This window comes from Sarcophilus harrisii, chromosome X, assembly GCF_902635505.1.
Source record: "Sarcophilus harrisii chromosome X, mSarHar1.11, whole genome shotgun sequence".
Lineage (NCBI taxonomy): Eukaryota > Metazoa > Chordata > Mammalia > Dasyuromorphia > Dasyuridae > Sarcophilus > Sarcophilus harrisii.
In genome coordinates, this window is record NC_045432.1 from 7,905,067 (window position 1) to 7,918,959 (window position 13,893).

A 13,893-nucleotide genomic window follows, 5' to 3' on the forward strand; every position below is an offset into this window, starting at 1 on the left:
GTTAGTTATAAGAAGGAGAAAGACATTATGAAGCATGGGGGAGAGGGGATGGGAAGAAAGACAGCACAAGGTGGGCTAACCCAAAAGGGATTCCGCAAAGATGGCATAGACCATGGGCACATTAATAGGAGAAATTTAACCTTGGGGATTTGACATCATAACTTAGCTTTCTGTTTGCATACATTAAGATGGGGTTACCCCACAGGGGTGGGACTGTAAGGTTGAGCTTGATCCCCATCAGTGTCCTTCCCTGCTTGCCTCAGATAGCAATCTTTTTTTTATTATAGCTTTTTATTTACAAGATATATGTATGGGTAATTTTTCAGCATTGACAATTGCAAAACCTTTTGTTCCAATTTTTCCCCTTCTTCCCCCACCCCCTCCCCCAGATGGCAGGTTGACCAATACATGTTAAATATGCTAAAGTATAAGTTAAATACAATATCTGTATACATGCCCATACAGTCATTTTGCAGTACAAGAAGAATCGGACTTTGAAATAGTGCACAATTAACCCGTGAAGGAAATCAAAAATGCAGGTGGACAAAAATAGAGGGATTGGGAATGCTATGTAGTGGTTCACACTCATTTCCCAGAGTTCTTACTCTGGGTGTAGCTGGTTCTATTCATCATTGAACAAATGGAATGGATTTGGTTCATCTCATTGTTAAAGAGAGCCATGTCCATCAGAATTGATCACCACATATCTCTTGGTCCTGCTCATTTCACTCAGCATCAGTTCCTGTAAGTCTCTCCAAGCCTCTCTGAAATCATCCTGTTGGTCATTTCTTACAGAACAATAATATTCCATAATATTCATATACCACAATTTATTCAGCCATTCTCCAATTGATGGGGATCCACTCAGTTTCCAGTTTCTAGCCATTACAAAGAGAGCTGCCACAAACATTTTGGTACATACAGATCCCTTTCCCTTCTTTAGTATCTCTTTAGAATATAAGCCCAGTAGTAGCACTGCTGGATATGCAGAGTTTGTAAACTTTTTGAGCATAATTCCAAATTGTTCTCCAGAATGCCTGGATGTCTTCACAATTCCACCAACAATGTATCAGTGCCCCAGTTTTCCCACATCCCCTCCAACATTCAGCATTATCTTTTCCTGTCATCCTAGCCAATCTGAGAGGTGTGTAGTGGTATCTCAGAGTTGTCTTAATTGGCATTTCTCTGATTAATAATGACTTAGAGCATCTTTTCATATGGCTAGAAATAGTATCAACTTCTTTGCCTGAAAATTGTTCGTCTTCTTGGATCATTTATCAATTGGAGAACGGCTTGATTTCTTATAAATTAGAGATAATTCTTTATGTATTTTGGAAATGAGGCCTTTATCAGAACCTTTGACTGTAAAAATGTTTTCCCATTTTATTGCTTCCCTTCTAATCTTGTCTGCATTAGTTTTGTTTGTACAAAAGCTTTTCAATTTAATATAATCAAAATGTTCTATTTTGTGATTAATAATGATCTCTACTTCTTCTTTGGTTACAAATTCCTCAGGTAGCAATCTTATCAGTGTGTCAGGCTTTCTCTGCCAACCTCGCCTAGTTTTTTTTTATTATTATTATAGCTTTTTATTTACAAGATATATGCATGGGTAAATTTTCAGCATTGACAGTTTCAAAACTAACCCCACCTAATTACCAAGACCTCATCAAAAGGACATGAATAATTTTTTTTAAAATTGCAAAGTATTCGCAATCACATGAAAAAAAGCTCCAAATAACTAATAATAAGAGAAATACAATTCAAAATCATCCTGATACTTTACCCTACACTCTGAAAATTGGGGAAAATGACAAAAAATGGCAACAGTTGATGTTGGAGGGGTTACGGGAAAGCGGACACACAAATAGTATTTGTGGCTATTTTGAAAAGCAGTTTAGGATTATGCAAATAAAGACACTAAACTGTGTCAGAGATTCCATTACTGGGCTTATTCCCCAAGTAAGCCATCAATTAGTGAAAAGTCCCCATATAGTCCAAAATATTTATAGCAATACTTTTTATGATAGCTAAGAATTGGAAACAAAGTAGTTGCCAATTGATTGGGGAATGGCTAAACAAATTATTTGTTATGTACAAAGTACATGAATGGAATATTATTGCACTGTAAAAAAAATACTGGATGTGACAGATCCAGAGAAGTATTGAGCATTCTGTATGAATTGATGCCCAGTGAAGTCATCAGACCCAAGAAATCAGTATACATGGTACAGTGATGTGAATGAAAAGAACAAGGACACACCAAAAAATCAAAAGTAAATATAGCAAAATTATAAACATTAAGTGGAACTTGAATGAAGAAAAATGAGGAAACACCTTTGTCTACCTCTTGGGGGGGGGGGGGGGGGGGGGGAAATCTACCTTTTTAGACTTTTTCAATGTTATTGACCAGTTACTATTTGTTATGTGGTATGGCTCTGGAAGTGAGAAAGTAAGGTATAGATTAATTATTAATTATGGTAATATAAGAAACAAAAAATATAAACAAAAACTTAAAAAATGAAATATATATGGCATGTGGTGCAGGATGATGTTTTAAGCCTAATTTGTGCCATACTGCTTTTTAGTTTTCTCAGAAGTTTCTGTCAAATAGGGAGTTTTTTTCCCTAAGTAAATTCAGCTTTTATCAAACACTGGGTTTTTGAAATCCACTGTTTCTGATTCTATATAGTCTATATTCTTTATCTCTAGCTTTTATTTTTTTAAACCCAAGGTTTTTATGACTGTGATTTATTATGTACTTGGAAATGTGGAAGTGCTATTTCTCTTTTTCATCATTTTTCTGGATCTTCTAAATCTTTTGTTCTTCCAAATGAAATTTGTTTTTATTTTATCAAGTTCCATTCCTTTGATACTTTCATTGCTATAACATTAAAAATGTAAATTAACATGTCATTTTTATGATATTGGCCAGACCCAGACAGAATTACTGACTATTCTTCCAGATATTTAAGTTACTCATTATTTCTTTTAAGGAGAACTTGGTAACTGAATGTGTACAACAGTGAAATCAAACCCAAATGAAAGTAGACTGCATATTAACCTAGAAAACAAACAAATTAGCATTATTTATGTTGTTAAAATTTTCCAATTATATTCTAATCTGGCTTGAGCTTTACTTGGAAGTTTTGTAGACTGTGAATTTGACACTTCTTATGCTATGAATTTTGTAATTATTTGGAATAGGATTTCCCTTTCTTATATTGCCTCTTGGATTTGATTAGTATTATAGATAAATACAGTTAATTTTTGAGGATTTTTTGATAGCCTGCAACTTTGCTTAACATATTAATTGTCTCAATTAGTATCTTTGCTGATTTGTTAGGATTTTCCTAGTATTCCCTCAGGAAATCAGTAAATAGGAATAATTTTATCTCTTCTTTTCCCATCTTAGCACATTTAATTTCTTTGTTTTGTCTCACCACTAATTGCTAGCATTTACAGAACCATCACATAGTAATTGGAAGAATAAATATCTTTGCTTTGTTCTCATTTTTATTGGAAAAGTTTCTAGTACATTCACGTTGTATACAATTAGATAGATACTTATGATATTGAAAAAATCCTTCTAAGCCTGTACTTTGTTGGATTTTTAGTGTAAAGAGTGTTATTTTTTTCACTGACTTTTTCTGTATCCCTTGAGATAATATGTGCTTTTGTATTCTTTGATTTTTAAGATGATATGTTTTGATTATTTTCCTAATGTTGAACCATCCTTGTATCCCTGTTCATTATAAATCCAATTTGGCAAGTTACAGTTCACCAATCTCAATCTCTTCCCCAGGTGACCTCGGTGGGTTCATTGGTAGAAGGGTTATTGTCACCTGTTTTTGTTTTTTTTTTGTTTTGTTTTGTTTTGTTTTTTAGATGAGCACTAAGACCTAGGTATTACATGTACAATAGGAATCCATTGTGAGCTTTGGAGCAGGGGGACATTTGTTAATCCATGTTCTAAATGAATTTTACAGGAAGATTTTTTTCCGTAAAATAGCCTATGAATTCTCAGAAGGCTTGCCTTATATTTGTTCCTCTTCTAGTACACAGATCTGTACCTAATAAGTATACATCAACTTGACTTTCCATTCAGATTCTCTCTTATTCCCTTTTACAAAATCCTACCTCAGTTAAACTGATTAGTTCATACTCTTCAAACTCATGACATCAAAGGCTGGGGGGGCGGCTAGCAGGCAGAAGTCAGCATTTTAGGACAGGAGTTAAAACATCAGTGGGCAGTCAGTGCTCTTCACCTCTGCTCTGGGATGATTTAGGACTTGTGAGGGCCTTGTCTTTATTATTGCTGTGTTACAGAAGTTTCCAAAATAACAACTAGGGCCCAGCATTTGTAAAGTGAAGCAAGGATGTTATCAGGTGATGCCAAATGATATTATGAAGTGCTTTCTAAGTACAGGAGCCTATGGGACTGTCCACCTGGACACCTTGGTTCAGGGTCTCTTCATCTTTGCCTCATGGAATCACTAACTCCCTTCAGGGTACCCTCTACCCTTCCCATTCTCCTGGAAATTACTTTCTATTTATACATACACTTAAATATACATATGTATGTGTTTATATATAAATATATAAAGCTTAGACACAAATATATATATACATATATTTACATATATACAAATATTTTTGCCATTTTTGACTGTGTCTGTCCAGCAGTAAAGACATCGCCTATCACACAGTCACTCAATAAGGGCTGATTGACTTGAATTGAGAGTTATATATTCTGGTACTTCAGAGACATGGTAAATGATAAAGTGTCTTTAGTACAAGAGTGGAGAGGACAAGAAAGAAACTGAAGGAGTAGCCAGATAGTGCAGTGGCTAGAACACCAGCCCTGCTGAAGAAAAGCTATGGGTGTTAAAGCTGCATCTGACAGGGCCCCAGACATTTGGGAAGTAATGCTTTCTCCTGCCTGCAAGGCAGCTTGAAAAGATAGGACTCTTAGAGCATCCATAAATATGCTCCAAGATCTTCACCTTGATGTTCTCTAGTTGGGTTTGTAGGTTACTTTCTGAATCTCTGAATTTTCACTTTTGCCAAACAAATGTCTCTATTGTCAATATTCTCTGTCTTTCCCCCAGAACTACGCTATGCCGGCACGGTGATGAGATTTGATTACGTCTGGCTCAGAGACCACTGCCGCTCGGCATCTTGCTATAACTCCAAGACCAATCAACGCAGCTTGGACACTGCTAGTGTGGACTTGGGCATCAAGCCTCAGACTATACGTTTGAATGAGACCATGCTCTTTCTCACATGTAAGTAAACTCAGGATTAATAAATGTAGCCAAGAAGCATTTAACAACAACAACAAGAAGAATTAGAGAATTGGGAACAATCTCAGTGGCCATCAAATCTAGTTCCTATTATAATAGACCCAACAAGTGGTCCTTCAAAGGCCATTTGAAGAGCTCCCGGGAATGGGGATCCCACTGTCTCTCAAAGCAACCTTGCCACTTTTGTTAAAAAGCTTATCCTGGTATCTATCCTAAATTAGTTTCTTTGCAACTCCTATTTATTACTCCTGGTTATGTCCTTCTCATTAGACAAAACAGGTCTAATCCCTGCTCCACGTGATCCCACTGAGCACTCCCTTCTTCAAGCTCAACTTGCCTAAGTTCTTCAGTAAATCTTCCTATGACATGGGATCAAGTCCATTCACTATCTTGGTTGCCCATGTCTGCAGTGGGGAGAGATTTGAGGCCGGCAGATTTACCCAAGGCTATTGCAATAGTTCAGCCATGAGGTGGGGGCAGTGCCTGAGAAGAGAAGGAGGCATATTCGAGGGATGCTGTAAAGGTAGAACTGACAGGCCATGGCAACATCCTGGATCTGGGGAGCGAGAGAGTTCAGGGTCGGGGATGAGACCTCAGTAGCCAGTCTAAGAGACTAGGAGGAGGATGCTGCCCTCTGCAGTAACAGAAAAGGTAGGGCTTAAGGGGAAAGATAATGAGTTGTTTTGGACAAAGTGAAGAGTTTCAGGTGACTCCCGGACAACCAGTTTGATATGGTTGAAAGATGCAAGATTGGAGATCAGGAGACAAACTCCACTGTCTTCACAAGAATAAGTAATTAATCAAAAGTTTTGGCAAGAGCAGATAAATGATCTTCACAATATGCTCCTTTTCTTCTAGCCGAGTGACCTGTTCAGAAAAGGAAATGATATTAGTCTATTCTCCTCCCGGCTTCCTTTTCTAGGCGTTGGCCAGCCATCTCTTGAATGATCTATTACATAATTTTCACTGAAATCAAGGTCTAGCTCAGTAGACTATAGTTCTCTTCTGTTTTTTTGAAAATTGGAACGTTTGGCTTTCTCTAATCTTGTGGTGCCATGCCTTTGCAATTATAAAGCCAGCTCTTCTAGTATCAGACCAATGTAGTTCATCTGGACCAAGTGATTGGGTAAATCACTGGATTCCTAGGTGCTTTCTTAGTATCTCATTTCTCTCGCTCTCTTTCAGCTGTCTTTGTCCTATTATTCTCCTTGCCAGAGAAAGCAGAATTTGACAGCTTTATCTTCTCTTTGGTGGTAATTCTCCAAGCCAATTTTCTGGCCTACCTTGAGCCTTCTTTTTAAATTCTGTACTCATAGCCTGAAAAATCCATATTTTTTGTTGTCCTTAGTTTCCCTTGCTGGACTCAGTTCCTTCTAAGCTTTAGCCTTACTGCCTTTATTTTTTTCCTTTGGGTCATACTCTCACAGTGGAAAGAATTTGGAGTTAGAGGTTCTTAGTTCAAATCTCAGCTTTGTCATTTAATATCTGGTGACCCTGATCATGTCACTTAGCCTCTCTGTGCCTCTGTTTATTCCTCTCTAAAATGAGGGGCTTGAAATAGATGACCTCTAATGTCTCTTTGAGCTCTAAACCTGTGATTCTTAGAACAGATTAATTGCTGTCTGGATGGGCTCTCCTCACTAGAGTTCTGTTGGCACCATGGATAGCTCCCAGCCCTGCCTCTGGCTCTCACTCCATAGGGATTCTCCTTGTTACACCTGCCTGAGCTATAAATCCAGAAGGTGATCCTACCCAGAGAGCTGAGCTGATTCCATATGAATTCTTGCTATGGAGGAATGAACTATATGAGCTATCATGTGGTTGGAGAGTCAGCTAGAAACCCCTGCAGGGCAAATGGGGACAGGGCTTGGAAACTGGCACCAGAAGTACGCTATAAAATTTGGCCAATTTAGTTCAAGCTGTTCATAGCCACTCATCCATAGGAGTTCTCCACAAGCCATTCCAGGATGGATAAAAATGAATGGTTGATCACCCAGTTGCCTAGACAGGTCACAGACTGGAATAATAAGAAGGCAGCCAACTACTTAGCACAGCTTTTTTTCTACAGGGAATCAAGGCTCATTAAGCCACCTTCTGCCTCACTTAACAGTCAGATCCACATATGTCCATTGAGAATATCCTATCCCTGGCTACAAAAGAGCCCATAAAGTTTGGTGGGATCACCAAGATAGTTTTAGCAGGAATTGAAATCGGCCAGGAAGATCTGGCACCTTGCAAAGAAGCCCATGTTTATACTGTGAATTATCTGAAGCAAAACTTCCTGGCCAAGGGACTAGAAACCACATGATGCAAGATGGATGGATAGAAAAAGAGAAAGGGAGGGTGAAGAGAGAAAAGGCTTCAGGATGAGGGGCCCTGCATAGATAACTGTCCCCACACCTCCAAAATCCCAGGGCCCATTGCCGCCTTCTGAGCTACTGACTCAAGTTCCAAATGGGAACAAAATCCCACTTGTAGGCCATAAAACCCTCGGTGAAAGGCAGTTTATGCCACAGTTACACAGAAATGATAGTCCACAGTGATTCAGAATCATTTCAAGTAGGTACATCTCCCTTCACAGTTGCCACTGCGGCAAACTCTCATTCAGAAGGGTACATGGACTGGTACAGCAATGGAGACCTATCAAGTTGGATTGTCTGGAAGCTGCATCAACACTTGAGTCTTAATTGCCTTAGCTTATTAAGTCTCAAGGACAGTTTCATTGCCTTCTTATGCGATTTTTACTCTAAAGACCTTCCAGTCTTTTTAGGCTATTAATTAATTAATTTTTAAAAAGCAGTTGCTAGGTGTTTATTTACTATGTGTCAACCACTATTCTAAGCACTAGGGGAACAAATACAAAACCAAAACCAGTTACTGCTCTTAAGAGATACTTTAAATTCACCTTCCTCATCTATCCCTCTTATCCCCCTTCCCCAATGAGAAAGAAAAAAAGTTATAAACGTATAGGGTCAAGCAAAACCAATTACCAGGTAACCATGTCACCAAAAATATGTCTCAGTCCACCACCTCTCCGTCAGGAGGAGCTAGTGTGCTTTATCATAAGTCCTCTGGACCTGGAGTTTTCCAAGGAAAGCATCCTATTATCGGCAAACAGGGATAGTTTTATCTCCAATTATTTATCTATTTTTATTCCTTTAAGTCCTTTCTCTTGTTGCTGGGCATCCTTACTTCACTCCTGTCTTTACTGGAAAAAGGTTTTAATTAATTTCTTTTCAGTAAGCATTTATTAAGTGCCTACCATGTGCCAGGGACTGTGCCAAGTATTAGGGATATAAATAAGAAAAAGAAGGATAGTCCCTACCCTCAAAGAACCTTACAATGTAAGGGGAGAGAAAACAACACATAAAAGGAAACTAGAAGGAGGGGGGAATGTAGAGCTAGCCATCATGGGGGAGAGGGAATCTTATTCTCTGGAATTGAAGCCAAGCAGAGCTGCAGATGGAAAGTGGGTTTTGATGTACATCTGTGAGTGCCCTTGGGTTTCCTAGTGTGACCATGTTGCTACTAGTTTGGCAGGGGGAGAAAGGGTGCTAAGTGAGTTCAGGGTTAGTGGGTGTCAGTTCTAGTATTTGTTTTTGCTCTTTTCCAATCTTTGGGTTCTTGGTGTCCTAGATCATGGAAATAAATAAGGTCGCTTTATCATTTGTGTACAACTTTTGTTTTGGAAAGGTTTGAGAAGTGGGAATTGTAGAAAATGTGTAATCTACGATCTTATTAGTCACATGATTTGAAAGCCCAGATTAATAGAAGTGGAAAAAAGCTTTTCAAATAATTCTGTCATTGAAAAGGAAATTGGACAAACTATACATGACTCCCAAAGAAAAATTAAAAAAACCTTAGACTAGATGGATTTATAAGCAAATTCCACCAAACTTTTAAAGAACAATCAATTCCAGTACTACATAAACTGTTTGAAAAACCATAAAAAGAAATCTTACCAAATTCCTTCTATGACACAAATATAGTCTTCATATCTAAAAGAGGGAGAGTTAAAACAGAGAAAGAAATGAAAATATCTCTAATGAACATTAATACACATCTTAAAAATAAAACATCATTAAGGGCACTCCAGCAATATATCACAGATTACATATTATGACTAGGATGAATTTTAAAAAAAGGCAGGGCTAGTTCAATATTAGGAAAACTATAAACATAACTGAACATATTAATAATCAAACCCACAAAAATAATATAATTAAATCACTAAATGCAAAAAAAAAAAGCTTTGGACAAGACAGGACACCCATTCCTGTTAACAACACTAGAAAACGGAAATTAGCAGAGCTTTCCTTAAAATGATAAGTATTATCTAACATGAAGAGTCAGCATCTTTTGTCACTGAGATAAGAGAGTTGCCTTTCCAGTAAGATTATGCATGGGTTAAGGAAGTACATCCAGTATCATCATTGCTATTCAGTATTGTACTAGCAATGCTAGTTAGAGCAATAAGACAAGAAGAAAAAATTGGAAGAATATAGGCAAAGAAGAAACAAAATGATCATTGTTGCCGATGTTAATGATATTACTCAGAGAACCCTAGAGAGTCAAGTGAAACAGAGAGCTGAAATAATTAATTTCTTCAGCAAAGTTGCAGGATATAAAAGAAACATACAAATCATCGGCATGTTTGTATATTACTAACAAAATCCATCAGGAAGAGCTAGAAAGAGGAATTACATTTAAAATAATTAGAGAATGTATAAGGTAATTGCTTAGCACAGTGCCTGGCATATGATAGGCACTTAATAAGTGCTTCCTGAATTGAAAGCAATTAAAACTTTTCCCAATAAATACAGAAGTAAAGTAAGGATGCCCAGTAATCTTCTGAAACACACAGGAACTACATGAACACAATTATAAAACATTCTTTTTTTTTTTTTTAATAGCCTTTTATTTACAGGATATATACATGGGTAACTTTACAGCATTAACAATTGCCAAACCTCTTGTTCCAGTTTTTCACCTCTTACCCCCCCACCCCCTCCCCTAAATGGCAGGATGACCAGTAGATGTTAAATATATTAAAATAAAACTTAGATACACAATAAGTATACATGACCAAAACGTTATTTTGCTGTACAAAAAGAATCAGACTCTGAATTATTGTACAATTAGCTTGTGAAGGAAATCAAAGATGCAGGTGTGCATAAATATAGGGATTGGGAATTCAATGTAATGGTTTTTAGTCATCTCCCAGAGTTCTTTTTCTGGGTATAGCTAGTTCAGTTCATTACTGCTCCATTAGAAATGATTTGGTTGATCTCGTTGCTGAGGATGGCCTGATCCATCAGAACTGGTCATCATCTAGTACTGTTGTTGAAGTATATAATGATCTCCTGGTCCTGCTCATTTCACTCAGCATCTATAAAACATTCTTTACAAAAATAAAGGCAGATCTGAACAATTGGAGAAATATGCATTGCTCATAGGTAGGCCAACCATTGTAATAAAAATTACAGTGCTCCCTAAGTCAATTCATTTATTCCGTGCCATCCCAATCAAACTACCAATTTAGTTTGTAGAACTAAGAAAAGTGACAATAAAATTTGGCAAGAAGAATAAAATAGCAAGTATATCAAATGATTAAGAAAGTAAATGTTATGGATGGGCCTATGAATAGGCAATTTGAGAGGAAGAAATCTAGACTAGAAATAATCATATTGAAAATGCTCTAAATCATTAATAATTAGAGAAAGGCAAATTAAAACAACTGACGTACCACTTCACGCCTCTCAAATTGGCAAAGTTGACAAAAAAGGAAAGTGACAAATGCTGAAGGGGCTGTGGGAAAACAGGTACATTAATGGCCTGTCATTGGAGCTGTGATCTGGTCTAGTTAGTCTAGAAAATGATTTATTTTTAAGATGTGTCTTAATATTCATTAGAGATATTGGCTTTCATTTCTTTCTCTGTTTTAACTCTCCCTCTTTTAGATATGAAGACTACTTTGTTATACTACTATGCTATAAGGTTTCAAACACACCTGAGAAAACTCAAATTTTTGCAAAGTGAAATGAGCAGAACCAATAGAACAAACACTTGATATTATAACAGCAATATTGTGGAGCCAGACAACCTTGACAGATTTAGAACTCTGATCAATACAAGGAACAGGCACAATTCCAGAGAACTCATGAAACATGCTACCCACCTGCACATAGAGAAGTAATGGACTCACAGGGAAGACTGAGGCACATTTGTAAAGCTGAGAGATATGTATAATGCAGGAATTTGTTCTGCGTGACAATTCATGTTTGGAACAGATTTCATTTTTCTTGCTTTTTCAGTGAGGGTCAGGAAGAGGCGAGAGGGAAAGAATTCAGAGCAGGAAAGAAATAAAAATTGAATTTTTAAAATGATTTCGAGGGGACACTGTGAGTGGGGGTAAGATTTGCCTATCTGATATTAACTCAATAAACATTTTTAAGTTTCTAAGAAAGAAGTATATATGGAGGGGATTGCTTTGGCAAGTAGGAGGGCCATTTCTCCATCAGAGAATATAGTAGGGAAATTTGTCTGGGGGATATGTGAACAGAAGAGGGAGCTCTCAGTGAATAGACTCCTTTTTTTTTGAGGGGGGGGTTTGTTTGTGAGCTATGAGGGATGTCCTCATCCAAGTAGGTCATAGAAGAGTACTGGAATGGGTCTGAGAAGATTAACAAGGTATAAAATAGCCTCTGGAGAGACAGCAGGACAATTAGGGAGGAATACAAGGATCCCCTTGCTGCAGTTAAGATAAACAATATACATTTGTAGCAGACCCATGCTGTACTGTACATCATTATCTATTTCTAGGTTCCCTGAAGGTTGGTGTGAATTCAGCTTTAGCTTTGTCTCCTCCCCATCCAGTATAGTCTTTCCCACATAATAGGCATATAATAAGTGTTTATTGAATGATGGACTAAATCTCTTTGGGGCCCTTAGCTGAATCAGAGCTGGGCCCGAGCTCCAGAGAGCCATTCTTGGTATCCTCTTCCCTGACAACTCCCATCTTTGGATTTCACTTATACTCTTGCAGCTGTGGAACATCTGGCTGCCTTTGTGTTCTGTTTTGCAAGCAGCAGGAAACTCGGATTAAGATCCATCTCTGTGTCCTGGTAGCACACTTGGGCCTGAGTAACAGTTGGCTAACTTTTTTTCCCACCCAGTTTCCTTCCTTTGGACTGGTCTTCATCAAGTTCCCAGGAAACTCATTATCTTTTGAGGTTGCATCGGCATTGCTACTCATAGCTCATCAATTCCTTTGGTATCCTGTGCCCCAGAGCAAAGAACTCCTCCCAAGGCCTGCCTTGCAAGAGGGCTCCTAGATCAGGCATCTCTTCATGTCCCCCAGTTTGTGCTCAGTGAGCACTCGGTCATATCCCTGCACTGGACTACTACCTTCCTTTCCTTTCACTTTTCAGCTGCATTTAGTGTATTGTCTCTCTGCACCCTGTCTTATTACACTATGACCCCTTTGAGGGCAGACAATGTCTTTTGCCTTTCTTTGTATCTCCAGCACTTAGTACAGTGTCTAGTACACAGTAGGTGCTTAATAAATGCTTTTTGATTGACAACATAGTTTTGGGATTTCCACCAGTTCCATTCAGCAGCATGCAGTCACAGTGAAGTATTTGACTGGTAGGAGTAATCCAGGTTTGGGTTTGGGCAATATCTGGTTGTGATAAAAACATCTGTATAAGAGATTCAAAACCAGATTTGAACTGGTACACCAGTTGGGTGGCATAGGGAAGGGAGGGGAAGAGAGCCAGTGCAGGTATGATGACCTCTGAAATAATCAGAGATCATGATGAGAATGAAGAGGTTACAAGAGGCATGGAAAAATGAAATGACAGAAGGTTACAACCAAATAGAAGAATTTCAGAGTTCATGAAATCAGAATACAAATAACGAGCACGTGTGCACAGATGGACTAGCAAACCCTGGGGCGAGCATTACCATCTACCCTTCCGAAGTCCAGGTTGTGTTCCTCTCTGGGCCTAAGACACTGCAAATCTAGTCTCCTTATTCATTCAGGAACAGAAAAATGTGTAGTTTGGTTTGCTCATAAAATGATTCTATTTCGTATGGTAAATTTTAAAATGTGGTTTATCCAGGAAGTGATTAAAATGTTGTCATTTGAATTTCATCAAATTATAGAAGCAGAATCTTCTAAACGTAACCCTTCCTTCTATCCCCCAAGTTCTCCGCTTGAAGCGTTCCAGTGATACGAGGCTATTTCCCACTGAAGGCAGATCTTTTCAAATCCGAAAACTCTGGTTTATTAAGATTTTCTTTAGATTGAGTCAAAATATGTCTCTATGACTTCCATCTATCTAGTTTTGTCCTCTGGTGCTTGTGGGCCCCCAACTTCTAGGAGGATGCCGTCACCGTGTGTTCTAGTGATTAAGGACCATTATTGACTTTAAAAAAGGAGAGACCATGAACAGATTGGAGGGAGCAGAAGGAAAGGTCCAAGCCATGATATGAAAGGATCCCCGGAATAGCACGACCAGCTAAAGGTTTTGCTGAGGTCTTTGCTTCAAAAGCCTCAGGCAGGGGTCCCAGAATGGCGAATGGG

At 38.1% G+C, this 13,893-nt stretch overlaps 1 protein-coding gene across 3 annotated transcripts in view; it reads left to right on the top strand.

Annotated features, from left to right (window-relative positions):
- The window catches only part of TMLHE (trimethyllysine hydroxylase, epsilon), a 99,510-nt gene that overhangs the window by 52,719 nt on the left and 32,898 nt on the right, over nt 1–13,893 (top strand). For all 3 annotated transcript variants that reach the window (XM_031945142.1, XM_031945144.1, XM_031945143.1), the window contains one exon: nt 5,112–5,288. In XM_031945142.1, coding sequence (XP_031801002.1) covers nt 5,112–5,288 — 177 coding nt within the window. The remainder of the gene's footprint in view (nt 1–5,111; nt 5,289–13,893) is intronic.